Source organism: Peromyscus maniculatus, chromosome 1 (assembly GCF_049852395.1).
Source record: "Peromyscus maniculatus bairdii isolate BWxNUB_F1_BW_parent chromosome 1, HU_Pman_BW_mat_3.1, whole genome shotgun sequence".
NCBI classification, from domain to species: Eukaryota; Metazoa; Chordata; class Mammalia; order Rodentia; family Cricetidae; genus Peromyscus; species Peromyscus maniculatus.
This window is the reverse complement of record NC_134852.1, coordinates 150687685-150700928: the sequence shown is the minus strand read 5'-3', so window position 1 is coordinate 150700928 and position 13244 is coordinate 150687685. Positions and strand designations below refer to the sequence as shown.

At 50.8% G+C, this 13244-nt stretch overlaps 2 protein-coding genes across 2 annotated transcripts; both read left to right on the top strand.

Annotated features, from left to right (window-relative positions):
• LOC102920030 (olfactory receptor 226-like) lies at nt 1-4054 on the top strand. The gene has a single exon (XM_076554818.1). It carries the CDS (start codon nt 1854-1856, stop codon nt 2787-2789), a length of 936 nt encoding a protein of 311 aa, XP_076410933.1. The 5' UTR covers nt 1-1853; the 3' UTR covers nt 2790-4054.
• A 5231-nt stretch (nt 4055-9285) lies between these two features.
• On the top strand, nt 9286-13178 carry Sprn (shadow of prion protein). Its single transcript, XM_016006135.3, has 2 exons — nt 9286-9527; nt 10445-13178. The coding sequence occupies exon 2, from the start codon at nt 10460-10462 to the stop codon at nt 10901-10903; it is 444 nt and encodes a 147-aa protein (XP_015861621.1). The 5' UTR covers nt 9286-9527; nt 10445-10459; the 3' UTR covers nt 10904-13178.
• The last annotated feature ends 66 nt before the right edge of the window (nt 13179-13244 follow it).

The following is a 13244-nucleotide window of genomic DNA, read 5'->3' as shown; positions in this document are numbered from 1 at the left end:
GTGAGATGAGGAGCTCTTCCCCCGGACCTGCAGGAAGAGACACTGCCTGGCTTGCTGAGACTTGAGACAAAGGGCCCAGGGAAAGCAAGACCTTCCAGGGCCTCCCTGTCAACTGCTTCCACAAGCCTAGTCAGTCCGTGATACCAGACCTGAGAACTGGAAAGCCCCCAGCCCAGAAGCAGGGGTGGCATCCATCCTGTCCCAGGCTGCCCTGGCTTGGATGGCACTCAGGTACCCCATCACCAGCATGTGTGGGATCAGGCTGACAGACTTCCACCCTCCGCTTGCAAGCAGTCCCCCTTCTTATTTGGCTGGCCCAGTCTCTTTGCGAAGTGCTGAAAAGAGACTGGAGACAGCCCTTGGGCTCCTTCCCAGTTCAGCTCTTCCCACCAGCCAGGATTCCCACAGACCTTGAGCTGTGGAGCCCCCCTCAGCAGACTCCAGGCTCCAGTGCCAACGACCAGCTTCGGCACTCATCAGGGGCCACTGCATGGTGCCAGTGAACTCACCTCACCAGAAGAGCCAACTGTCCAGCCCAGGAGGTAAGGACCAGCTGTGGCAAGCGCTGCTTGTTGAGTGTGCCCAGAACTGTGTTCCTCCACCAACCTTCTCTGCCTGTCCAGGAACAAACAGCCTGGTGCTAAATGTGATCGAGGGACCTGGGGCTGCACCCCTTCCAAGATGGGCCAAGGAAACCAGGAAGTATAACTGCATGGGGCCCCCTGCCTGGCTTCTGCTCCAGGTCACCCCATGTGCCCTCAGACACATAGCTACAGAGGTGTCCCCCCGGGAAATTCCCAAACTGCTTTTTTCACTTGAAGATTGGTGATGACACCTTCCATTCATTCTCCAATACTAAGTTTGCTCCTTGGGGGAAAAAAATGAATTCTGGCTAAGCAGAGTCTGGGCCATGGTAGGACATCAAACGTGAAGGTGAAGTCAGACGGACTCACACACTGTAGCCCCAGGACTCCGGAGGCTGTTGCAGGAAGATACTGAGTTTGCTGTCAGCCTGGCTACAGAAACTGTCTTAGAAAGAGAAGAAAAGAAAGAAGACACCATTACAAAGCAGGGTGAGCCTCCTCCTCTGCAACCCTTTGCTCTGTTCCCCTCTCCATTTGGTGGTCCTGTGACCAGTGGAGGTGTAGCCTTTCAGTCTGGCCTTCCTGCAAAGCCACAGAAAAAAGCCTGAACCTGCCAAGGTACCTGAGTCTTCAGATAAGACAGCATACAAAATCCAGGCCTATAACCCCTGAGCAACATATAAGTCAAAGCAAGCTTTCTTGAAACTGTATGTGTGCATGTAACATGGTATAAGCATGTGTATACAAGTGTGCATGTGAATGCACTCACACACCTGAAGGGAGTGTGTGTGTGTGTGTGTGTGTGTGTGTGTGTGTGTGTGTGTGCACCTGGGAAGCATGTACTTGTGTGTTGGGTCAAGGAGGATAGCACATACTCACAAATATGTAGGAGGGGTGTTCCTGCTCATGCTGATGTTCACAGCTCCTAAGTCATTGCTCAGCTGTTAGCTCTTGGTAAATGTGAAAGTGATCTTCACAGTGGACATGACAGGTAAGTACCGCAGCAGATCCTGGAAGTACACAGTGAGAGCCCTCTCTGCTTGACTGACCTCTCCCTGAAGACAAGGCTGGTCAGCCCTGGGAGGCCCCACAGAGAAGTCCCTTGGTCCTGAGACAGTGTGGCAGCCCTTGCCTTTGAGACCCTAGCAGGGGCTGCAGAGTCTCCAACCCCTTAGACCAATGGAACAGTGGCCTGGGCCCATCACACAGGGCACGTGAATCCCTGCTGCTCCACGGTGCTCAGAAGTGGCCTCGCAGCCAGAAAGGGCCATGAGCAACTGCAACAACACTTTGGTGACCGAGTTCATTCTTCTGGGTTTCCCAGAGCTGTGCCACCTACGAGGGCTGCTCTTTGGGTTATTCCTAGTCATCTATGTGGTGACCGTCCTAGAGAACTTGGTCATTGTGGGCACCATCAGCGCTAGCCGGCAGCTACACATACCCATGTACTTCTTCCTGGCCAACCTGTCTGTGCTGGAAACCCTCTACACCACAGTCACAGTGCCCAAGCTGCTTGCTGGTCTCCTGGCAGGGGCAAAAGCCATCTCCTTCTCAGGGTGCCTCACCCAGCTGTTCCTCTTTCTTTCACTGGGCTCCTCCGAATGCTTCTTATTATCTACCATGGCCTGTGACCGGTACCTGGCCATCTGCCGCCCACTGCATTACCCAGCCATTATGGATTCAAGGCTGTGCCTACATCTGGCTCTCAGTGCCTGGCTCGGGGGCTTCTTGGCCTCCTTTGTGTCCACGGCTCTCATCTCCCGCCTCAGGTTCTGCGGCCCCAATGCCCTCAACCACTTCTTCTGTGATGTCTCACCCCTGCTGCAACTGTCCTGCTCGGACACCACTGCCATTGAAATGCTGGACTTTGTGGCAGCTCTGGCAGTCCTTGCCACCTCTCTGATGGTGACCTCAGTCTCCTATGCTCGCATCCTTGCCACGGTCCTGAGGATTCCAGGAGGAGCAGGCCGCAGGAAGGCTTTCTCCACGTGTGCCTCCCACTTGGTGGTAGTCTCAATCTTCTATACCACCACCACCTTCATGTACGCCCGGCCTCATGCCATAAGCTCCTTCGACCTCAACAAGCTGGTGTCTGTGATCTACTCGGTAGTGACTCCCCTGCTGAACCCTATAATCTACTGCCTGAGGAATCGTGACATCAGGGAGGCGCTCACCAAGCTCCTCCAGACCCCCAGGTTCTCCTGAACACCAGTTGCTGGGTTCTGCTGGAACCCTGGGTCCCCCCCTCTCTGCTCTCAGACATGCCCAGCAGCCAGTCAAGGCTGTGCTCTTCCTCGTCACTGTGGACAAGTCCCTCCTTTCCCACAATTCAGAGTGTCCAAGGGCACACTACGGCCATTGGCCAGCAACAAACAAGGAAAGGTGACCACGGCCTAGAGACTCTGGGCCCTTCTAGAAAACTCAGCTGTTCTTTTTAGCAGCCCAGGCAAGTTCTTTGTTCTTAAAATCTCAGTACAGAACCCAAAGGAAGCTCCCTATCTACTGTCAGGATCTGGACTTTATAACATTATCCTGACCAGCCTTGAATGCCCCACTTCTGAGACCCTGAGATTGGCCTTCCTCGAATAAGGCTCCAGCTCCTGGCCAGGTGGGACGGTTCCAGCAAATCCAGGCAGCGTTACTGAGCATGCAGATGTTCCCATTTCTCAGAAACAAGGATGGCTTATTACGGCTTCTTGCAGAAAGCGTGGTCGGTCTGATGAGTAAATGGCATGCATGTGTCTTTCTTTCCTTTCTTTTGTGGGGCATGAGGGTAGAAACAGTAATGCAGGCATTCCCTTCCCAGCAGTTATCACTGTTAGCCTGGCCAAGTTCTTTCTTGGTTTTGTGGTTGCCCTTTTCCTTCATGACAGCCACCTAGAATGGTGAGCTTCACGTGTGTCTTTGGAAGAATTTAACAGACACTTCAAGTCTGTGTAAATGTTTTGTGTTTCATTTGTGGCCTGTGTCTCAATGTTTTACCTTGTACTTCTGAAGTTACATCAAGATACACCCATATTTAGGATTGTTTTGTTCATAAATGTAGCCCTTCACAATGAGGAAGCACCCCTCTGTCTCTGGCATGTCTGTCTGCCTCGACACCTAAGGCTTGAACTCTGCTATGATTTAATACAGCCATATCACCTTCCTTTAGGTAACTGTGTGATACATACTTTCTGTGCCGGTTTTGAGTCTACTCTCTCTACTCCTGACCACCATCTGCAACCAGCTCTGTGACCCAGGCAGGGACTGCACAGACCATGCTTCTGCCACACCAACTGCTCTCTGTTGGGAACTCTGCTTTGTAGATAATCTCTGAGCTTTGTTTGGTTTGTAACTGTCTTGAGTGTGTATTTCCCTTTGTATTTGCTGCCTTTGGTGTGTGTAATGCTTCCAGAACTCATGGCTTGCATTGTCATCGGTTTTTGAAACACATCAGACATACATAACTTTCTTAAATACTGCATCTGCCTAGTTCTCCCCTTTGTCTGCTCCAAAACTACATGTGTGTCAAATCTTCCTACAGCCCCTCTGTCTCCTCATATTCTGAGCTATATACTCCCTTTTCTAGACACTTTCTTCCAATCTTCCAGGTTCCCAAGTCTCTCTCCAACTATGTCTAATATTCCGGATATTTGGCTTTATTTTGTTCGTTCTAGAATTCTCATTTTGTTCTTTTTCTAGGTGAAAAAAAAAAAAACCTCATTTTTTTCACAATCATCAGTCATCACAGAACATACCTGTACCAAATGTGTAGGATAGTGTCCTCATTTACCAGTCAAGCAATTCTGCAGCTAATACAAGGTAGGGTCTTCTAATTCAGTTCAACTCTGACACTGACTGCTTGGACGTAGCTCAGTTCCCACAGGTCTTAGCTGAATGCTCAGACGGTCCTGCCCAATTCAGAATCCAGCTTCAAGCCCAGGGAGTTTACCTATATTTCTCATAAAACAGCTGTAAATGGGGCTTTTCATAATCCCTTCCGTGGGATCTTCTAATTTGCTAGAAAGCTCACTAAACTCCGGGGAGCATTTGCTTACACGTGCCAGCTTGTTAAAAGAACCACACCAGGACTGATAAGGCTGCTGGTGAGGCTCTTGCCTTGCACACATAAACACATACATTTAGTCCCCAAAACCTACATATAAAAGAAAAGGCCAAGCATGGTACTACTTGCTTGCAGTCTTAGTGCTGGAGAAGTAGAGATAGGCATGTGCCTGGAGCTCACTAGTCAGCCAGCTCTGCCTATTTGGCAAGCTCCAGGACAGGGAGAGACTCTGTCTCAAAAACACAAAATGATTACTCCTGAAAAACATCACCTGAAGTTTTTTTGTCTGGCCTCCACATGCACCCACATACATACATGCACTTGCATGTGTGCCTGCACACTTGTGAACACCCGCACACAGACAGCATAGAAGAAGAATCACAAGGGATACAGATGAAGAGACACAGTGGGCAAGGAGTCTGTGAATGGTACCCTGGGTCTCCTGAACTGACTATCTGTCCCTTACCCAGACTGGACTGAGTTCTTTCTAGAACCATATGCAGATGCCTAATATCTTTAAGATCTATTTACTTTTATTTTGTGTGTATGAGTGTTTTACCTGCATGTATGTATACACACCATTGCTGCCCACAGAGGCCAGGAAAGGGCAATAGATCCCTTGGAACTGGAGTTATAGATGTTTGTGAGCTGCCACATGGGTGCTGGGAACTGAAGCACGGTCCTCTGCAAGAGCAGAAAATGTTCCTAACTGCTGAGCCATGTCTCCAGCCAATGCTTTAGTATCTTGCATAAGCCCCTCTTCCTTGGTCTTCTAGAAGTTATCTTGAGTGTTTCAAGTCTATCCTTGTCACCTTCGGAATCTCTTGGATTCTTTATTAGCTTGCTAGTACAATTTTAAAATGCCATAAACAAGGTGGTTTAAACAACAGAAATTAATTTTCATTTTAACTTAATAACTGGGGTCTTCCAATGACCCTTTTCTTCCCTTAAGGATGCCATGCATAGTGGTCACTTTGTCTCTATGCAATCTGTGACCTAATATCCTTGGATTGTGACCCTGTTACTTCCTTAAAGATCCTATTATGAAATACAGCCACATTCTGAGGTGCTTGGGATTAGGATCCAACATACATATGGGGCAACTCAGCTTCTAACAAGTGCCTCTTAAAGACATTCTGGGAAGGGTTGATAAGTTCTGAACAGATCTAAATCTTGAGGCAGCATTAAAATTTATAGGCCAAACTGGATGTGGTGGTACACACCTTTAATCCCAGAACTTGGGAGGCAGAAGCAAGTGGATCTCTATTAGTCTTGTCTAAATAGTGAGTTGCAGGCAAGAAATAGAATCTTCCAGAAACATGTGAGTCAAAAATGAATGATGTTCTTAGCAATGTCCAGAGAAGATGGACTAGCAGCACTCCCGTAACTGGCACCTCTAGGAATAGGACAGGACAGCTGAAAAACAGCCACCCTTGGCAGAGGCTAATAGGCAGGCACTGGAGTTTCAATATAGAGTTGTCTAAGAACAACAATTTAATCACCAAAGCATGGAGAAAGACCATCTCCACACTGAGAATACTCCCGGAAGCAGAAGTAGGAGAATGGAGACAGAAAGTCCAAAAACAATTAACACTGTCAGTGCTAAGCAGAACTGCGGTCTAACTCAGATCAGAGACTGGAGACTCTAAGCAGCACATACAACATGACGAAGTGTGAGAAACCATCTGGGGTGGGGCTGAGGCTGCCACCTTAGGAGTCAAAGGTTCTTGGCATTATCCCATCTCCAAGAACTTCAAGAACGGTTGCTCTGGGCCATGGAATGCCAACCTGGAGAGCTGGTCTAGCTACAGAGGAAAGACTGAATTACAAACACGGTAGGGAGTTGCTTTAGGTTAAAGGGAGAAGTGGCAGTTACTTATGGGTTGGAGCCTTCCATCAGGGAAGCTGCTGCCAGAGCTTCCAGAGGAGGGAGGAGCAGTGCATATCGTTATATAGGGAGCTGAGTTGTGGGAAATCATAGGTCTTGGAGAGTGGGACTTGTTCAAAAGGCTGCATCCCCATAAGATTTCCCCATCCCACAACCAGGCATTTGAAGATGCAAAACACTAGGACCAGCTGCTGGTCTGCAGTCTGCCCTATCTTGGGATGCAGGGTAGCTGAGAAAGGCTCTAGTTACTGAGCAAACACCACCAAGATAGTAAAATGAAGACATACAGGACACAGCCTCCATTCTCGCCAGGTGATATGAGTCCAAATGGCCACAGAAGAGCAGGTCAGCATAGGTCAACCTCTTTCACTGCTCTCCATAACCGACCCCTGCAAGGGCTAGAATCCTATCTCCTTTTTAAAAATCAGTACATTTCCCCGCTTTCCTTATGATGATTTATTTGTGGTATATGCATGCATGCGTTGTGCTCATGTGCACATATGTGTACACAAGCTCAAGGAGGCCAGGAAAGGGTGTCAGATCTCTCAGAACTAGAGTTACAGGAAATTGTGAGCCCGATGTGGGTGTTGATGTCTAAACTCTGATCCTCGTGATTGAGCAGCAAGTGTTCCTAACCACTGAGCAATCTCTCCAGTTCCTATAATGTATTTTTTTTTAAGATTTCTTTTTATGTGTGTCTGCCTGTGTAAGTTTATATGCAACTGTTACCCTGGAACTAGATTTACAGATGGCTATGAGCCGTAAGGAGGGTGCTGGAAACCAGTCCTGGCTGTCTTTGGGAGTAACAAAACACTCTTACCCACTGAGCCATCTCTCTAGCCCCTGGTGTATTGTTTGCTTCTTCTTCTTCTTTTTTCTTTTTTAGCTTTTCTATACTTTTTCGAGCAGCACAACCACTTAGGGCTAGGGATGCAGCTCTGTTTGTAAAGTGCTTGCTTCACATGCACAAAGCTCTGGATTCTACCCCCAGGACCGCATAACCAAACTTGGTGGTCCATGACTGATGGCTCTGTATGATGCATATTTGCTGCAGGGTTTAAGACAGCCTTTCTCAAGTAAATAATTCACTTCCATGATTAGTTTTCTTGGCTTCCCCCCCAACACACACACACAGAGGGGTGTTGTCTAAAATCAAAAGCTTTGCCTTCCTCTTCTGAAACCATTAAGGTCATTGTTCTTCCTTAGTCCACAAGCAGGAGCGTGTATTGGCAGTTTTTTGACTCTGTGATAACACTTTCTAATGCCCAGTAGGATTTTTTGCTAATATTTTAAGAACTTCCATGTCTATTCAAATATCACGTCCTAAATGCTATTCTTGCCTCCATGCACATCTCGCAGCCTAGTCCAGTGGGAAGCCACCACGTGTTTCCTACTGTGTCTCTGATCCTATTTCTTCTCCACTCTCATCTTTGGAATAACCGTCAAGTGTCAGAACCCAAAACTGGACCCCTGGGTTGATGACCTTTTTTCTCACAGTCTTCATCTTTTATGGGATATGGCCTTAGCTTTGTAAACTCAACCCCTTTCTTATTTTGAGGGGAACAAAATGTTTTGATCTGAAAATTCCTTTTTAGTTGCTTTTATTCCTGTTTTACATCATCCTCTTCTTAGTTATCAACACCGTGTCTGCTCTGGTCGTTATGAGTGTGTGTGTGTTTGTGTGTGTGTGTGTGTGTGTGTGTGTGTGTGTGTGTGTGTGTGTGTGAGAGAGAGAGAGAGAGAGAGAGAGAGAGAGAGAGAGAGAGAGAGAGAGAGAGAGAGAGTGAATTTTAGGATTTCCTCTGGGTCCTCAAACCTTTTGTGTTGTTTTATACTTGGCCTTGTTCTTGTGTGTTGCAGTGGCCTTGACTGTCTAACAAACTGTGTCTGTCCTTCACATTTAACATGAAGTAGGGGAGGGAAGGAACCCCTGGGAGCTCTCCCTGTCTGAACTAAAAGGGGTCATCAGCCAGCCTTTGGGCAAAGGCCTTTCAACTACACGTGAAAGAAAGCTCAAAACCACAGTAGCTTCAATGAGAGGAGCTCCATACACTAACCAGGGATTGCTGAGCCCAGATTACCAGGACCACCTCCCTTCCTCTCCAGATCCCGCCCCTACCCACTAGCTGCATCTCAGATGCCCAGAATGCTCTCAACTAAGCCTGGGCCAGGACAGGGCTGCCTCTGGCTGCTCAGACTGTAATCTTGGGCCTTGGAAAGCAAGTGCAGTGCAGATGAAAACCCTCATGGCTGTCTGGAGCTGAAGCTGCCCTAACCCTACAAAGGCAGGTCAGTCAGCTTGAAAATAAAGGAGGGATGGTTCTCCAAGGGGCCTGTTTCCAGAAGGTTCAGGAAAAGTTCAGATCAGCAGGGACTTTAGTGCTGTTGGGACGCTCATGGCTGTGGATCAAACTGCCCGCAAGGCCATATGGCAGGGTGTTGGGCACACCCCAATTTAATGAGAGCCCTACGTACCTAGAAAGGCAGTGCAGTGGTCCTTTTGGCTGGAGAAGAGGAGTCGGTGAAGCTGGGGTTACATCAACGGAATGGGAAAGGAGGTAGGAAATTCATGAGATGGGCAGGTAGGGAGAACCGAAGAGGGAGAGGCCATGAACAAAGATGCTGGACCGACAGGGACAAGAACGTACTGGATGTCCTGGGTGGTGGGGCTAGTGGACATAGGGAAAGGAAAGATCGGGCAGAGCTGGAGGGTTGGGGGAAGATGGGGTGGGAGGAAGCAGTATGCAGCAGAGCTAGCATGGGGGCCGGGCAACAGAGGGACTGGGGCTGTGCCTTTCTGAGCTTGCAGTACCTCCTCCCTTCGCGTCTCCCGGGGCTGAGCCTCCGCCGCAGCCCGCCCCTAATCTTCAGGCGGAGGCTTCAGCAAAATCCAGTCGTGAGCTCTGCCTCAGGAAGAGGGTCCTCGCCGCCGCACCTTTCCGCTCGGCTGGCCACCGCCCCTATGCGCTATGCGCTGCACCGCTGTTCCGACCTAGACCTGTGACCAGTAAGTCGGGGAAATGGATGAACCCAGTGAGGCTGGGAGGGAGGAAAGGGGAGGGGGCGGGGAGAGAGGATCTGAGGAGGATGGAGTCGCCACCCAGACTGCTGGTCCACAGCCAGCCGGAACCCATCCTGATCAGTGACCTGCCGAGACTGACAGCCGGAGCAAATCCAGGAAGGGTGGAGCTGGGGCGGGGAGGAGAAAGACGTACTTAGGGTCCCGGCCTGCCGAGTGTTTCACCCAGCGCTGGTTGTTTGTGCTGCAAGGATCGCTGATCTAGATTCTGCTCCCCCTCCCCACCACCACCACCACCACCACCATCACCAGTGCGTGCAGCCGCAGCCTCTGGCTGAAAGGCTCAGGCGAGGGAGGCATCAGGAGATCTAGGATAGCAGAGCAAGTCACAAGGCTGCCCATTCAAACCCTAATCTGGGTATATTGAGGGCTCTCAATTCCTAACTAGCGTTCTCCATACACTAATCCATCTCCAGCCATTCCAGAGATCCGTGTGCAGAGTGAGGGATTTGTGCCTTCCAATCCCCCCCCCCCGCCTGAACCCCACTGAGGGAGCTCAGCGAACCCCATCTCCACCCTACCACAACAGTAAAACGGCAGCCCTGTTGTTGAGCCCTCTCACCCCACCTCCACCCCGTTACATAGCAGGAACCCCAAACCAAAGTCCTGGTGCTGGAGATTAAAGGAGCCCCTTCCCCAGCCCTGAGCCCACAGTCCTCCAAAATGCTGGGAGCCCTCTGTCAGATTACCACCAAATCAGAGGTTCGTTCTGCCTTCAGGCTGATGTCGGTGTTCCCAGGACCGGATGAGCCTATTCCCAGGCCCTGATAACCCCTTGCCCGGGCCCTAAACCAAGCTCCACCCCCTTCACTGAAGCTGAAGCCCCTTCCACCCTCTTCTCACAGATTCTGCCCAGTAGGATGAACTGGACTGCTGCCACGTGCTGGGCTCTACTGCTGGCCGCCGCCTTCCTCTGTGACAGCTGTTCGGCCAAGGGCGGCCGGGGAGGTGCTCGGGGCAGCGCCCGCGGGGGACGCGGAGGCGCGCGCGGGGCATCGAGAGTGCGCGTGAGGCCGGCACCCCGCTACGGCTCCTCTGTGCGTGTGGCTGCTGCAGGGGCAGCTGCAGGTGCTGCCGCAGGTGTGGCTGCAGGCCTTGCCACCGGCTCTGGCTGGAGGAGGACCTCGGGGCCTGGCGAGCTAGGCCTGGAGGATGATGAGAACGGGGCAACTGGAGGCAACGGAACTGACCGAGGAGTCTACAGCTACTGGGCCTGGACTTCGGGCTCCGGGTCCATTCCCAGCCCAAGTGTTTGCCTGCTTCTGGGCGGCACCCTTGGTGCATTAGAACTGCTTTGGCCCTAGATCAAGCTGAGCTCCGGCCCCAGATCTGGCTCCTAGCCCGAGTCATCGAGTCATGGGGCCCTAGGGACCATCCCAGTGGCCTCTAGCTCCTTTTGCTGACTATGGTTCCCCAACCCAGATGACAATATGGGCATTCTGAGCCCACAAGCTCTCTTGCAATTTGTGGACACTGTCTACTCTCTTGCCCATCCCAGTCTCCCAATCTTCCACCCTGGCAGGAACAGCTCCACTGCCAGAGAGGCAGGCTGCCGCCCTCCACTCTCCAGAGCTGCCCAAGAGGAAGTGTCGGGCCATGCCTGTGTGCTTGCCCTGGACACACGAACATGAATTAATGCTGACCACCAGGAGGAGGCCATTCTCAGGTGGGCCCGCCTGATTCTGCCACTAAAGCCCAAAAGACGTGCGCCTTCCATGGAAGCAGAAGGAACGAACCACTTCCCTCTGGACTTCACAATTTGGTGAAGAGAACATGCACTTGGACTGCAGTGTGAGAAATGTCAGGTGCTAACCACCTGCCCAGAGCAGGTCCTAATGATGTCACCGCTCAGGAACATCCAGAGCAGGAAACACCCATCCCAGGACACCCACTATGGTCCTCCTTGAACATGCTACCAAGGCCAAGGTAGCATGTTTCTTCTTCACAGACTGCCTGAGACACCTTCTGTCAAAAGCGTTCCCCACTTGGAGCCACTTGGCCATAAGGACCACTTAACTGTTCCCAAGATCCACTGAGAGTCAGGGCTCCACATTCAGAAACATTCCATTTCCTTTGACTTTAGGTTCACGAGTGAGGGTCACTTGGATACAATACCAATCCTGCTGGAACCTTCTTTGTACATGACCCAAACTGCAAGATTCCCACAATGCCAGTGGATAGCAGCATCTTGTGTTGGGAGACCCTCTCCCTTGGAAACAGATGGACCGGGGAGGTAAGAGAATATGACACAATTGGCAGCTGGCAGCCTGCACTTTGGAGAACACAACAATTCTTCAGGCCCACTGACGTCAGAGGAAAGCTAACAGACACAGCAAAGCCAGCCTCAGCAGGTTGTGGGTGAGTGTGGTCTAACACTACTAAAAGTTTTCTGACCATCTATATCCATCCTGAGAACAAAGAGATGCACTACAGTCCTCACATGGATCTACACTGGGGCAGACTGGCTCCCTGCTGCTCCAGGGCCCACCAGCACATCCTTGCCCCATGGAGTGATGGGTCTCTGGTCTCAGTCAGTATACACAATGCTAGCCTGGCAAACCTCTGGCTAGTATACAGGTTCCAAGGCTATTGGCAGGACCCTAGCCAAGCAATTTCTTGACCAACAAGGTGCAGGGTGCAGCTCCCTGCATCCTCCCTCCACACTGCCGGTGCTCTTAGGCACAGCCAGCCCAGAGGCTTCTCTGTCCCTTACAGACCAAGCTCAATACCAAGACCAGCAAGCCAAGGGCCAAGCCCACTCAGGGCCTCAAAGGCAAGTACCATCAAGTCTGGTACAGGAAGACCCACGAGGGCCCCTTCAGCTGGTCAAACACCTATGGGGATGCGCTATGTGGACCTGACCTTCACGTACCAGAGCACCATGTGTTAGTTCTGGACATAATGGAAACACTGCCTTTTAATTATTATTTCACACACCAATCTGACTTCTCCAGAGTGTTTAGCACTTCGCACAGCTACACGTCTTTGAATACTTTCTCCACCAGCAGGAGCCATAAGATGCTAAGGGAGGATCTCAGAGGAGGCTTATCTTACTACAGCCATAAGAGGCAACAGTGGAAGGCTAGCCCGTTACCAGCCGTCCAGAAGCAGCCGAGAGCCTGCTGAGCACGCAAGCACTAACTAGTTCAGGCAACTATGGGAAGGCCAGATCAATACCGGACAGAAGAAACTAGAACTACTGAGCAAGCAGAGCCCAGATGGCCCAACAGCACCTCCTGTCTCTATCAACCCGCCCCTTCCCTTTTTCTTTCTAGACAGCAAGCGGCTAGCAACAACGTCCTCTAGATGCCTACAGGTATGTGGAGGTCAACCATGCTGGGACACCCTCTGCACCACATCCTGCACCGCATGGGTCCAATGGCTAGATGGTAACCCCCTTCCAGTGATCCTCTGGCCTGTGCAAAGTCAAGCCTACAGCAGATGACCTCCCGAGGTACAGGCTCTGAAGTTCAAGGGGAGAGGACATTCCTGGGCTTTTCTATTCCAAACCTCCCATTGATGTCTGTGCGCACATGTGTCAGTGAAGAGTTCGTTGTGAAATAAAGCCCTCTGCTGGTAGCAAGCTTCTTCCTCATTGCAGGTCTTGAGAATGTGAATTAGGAACCCCAGTCCCTCATCTACCAA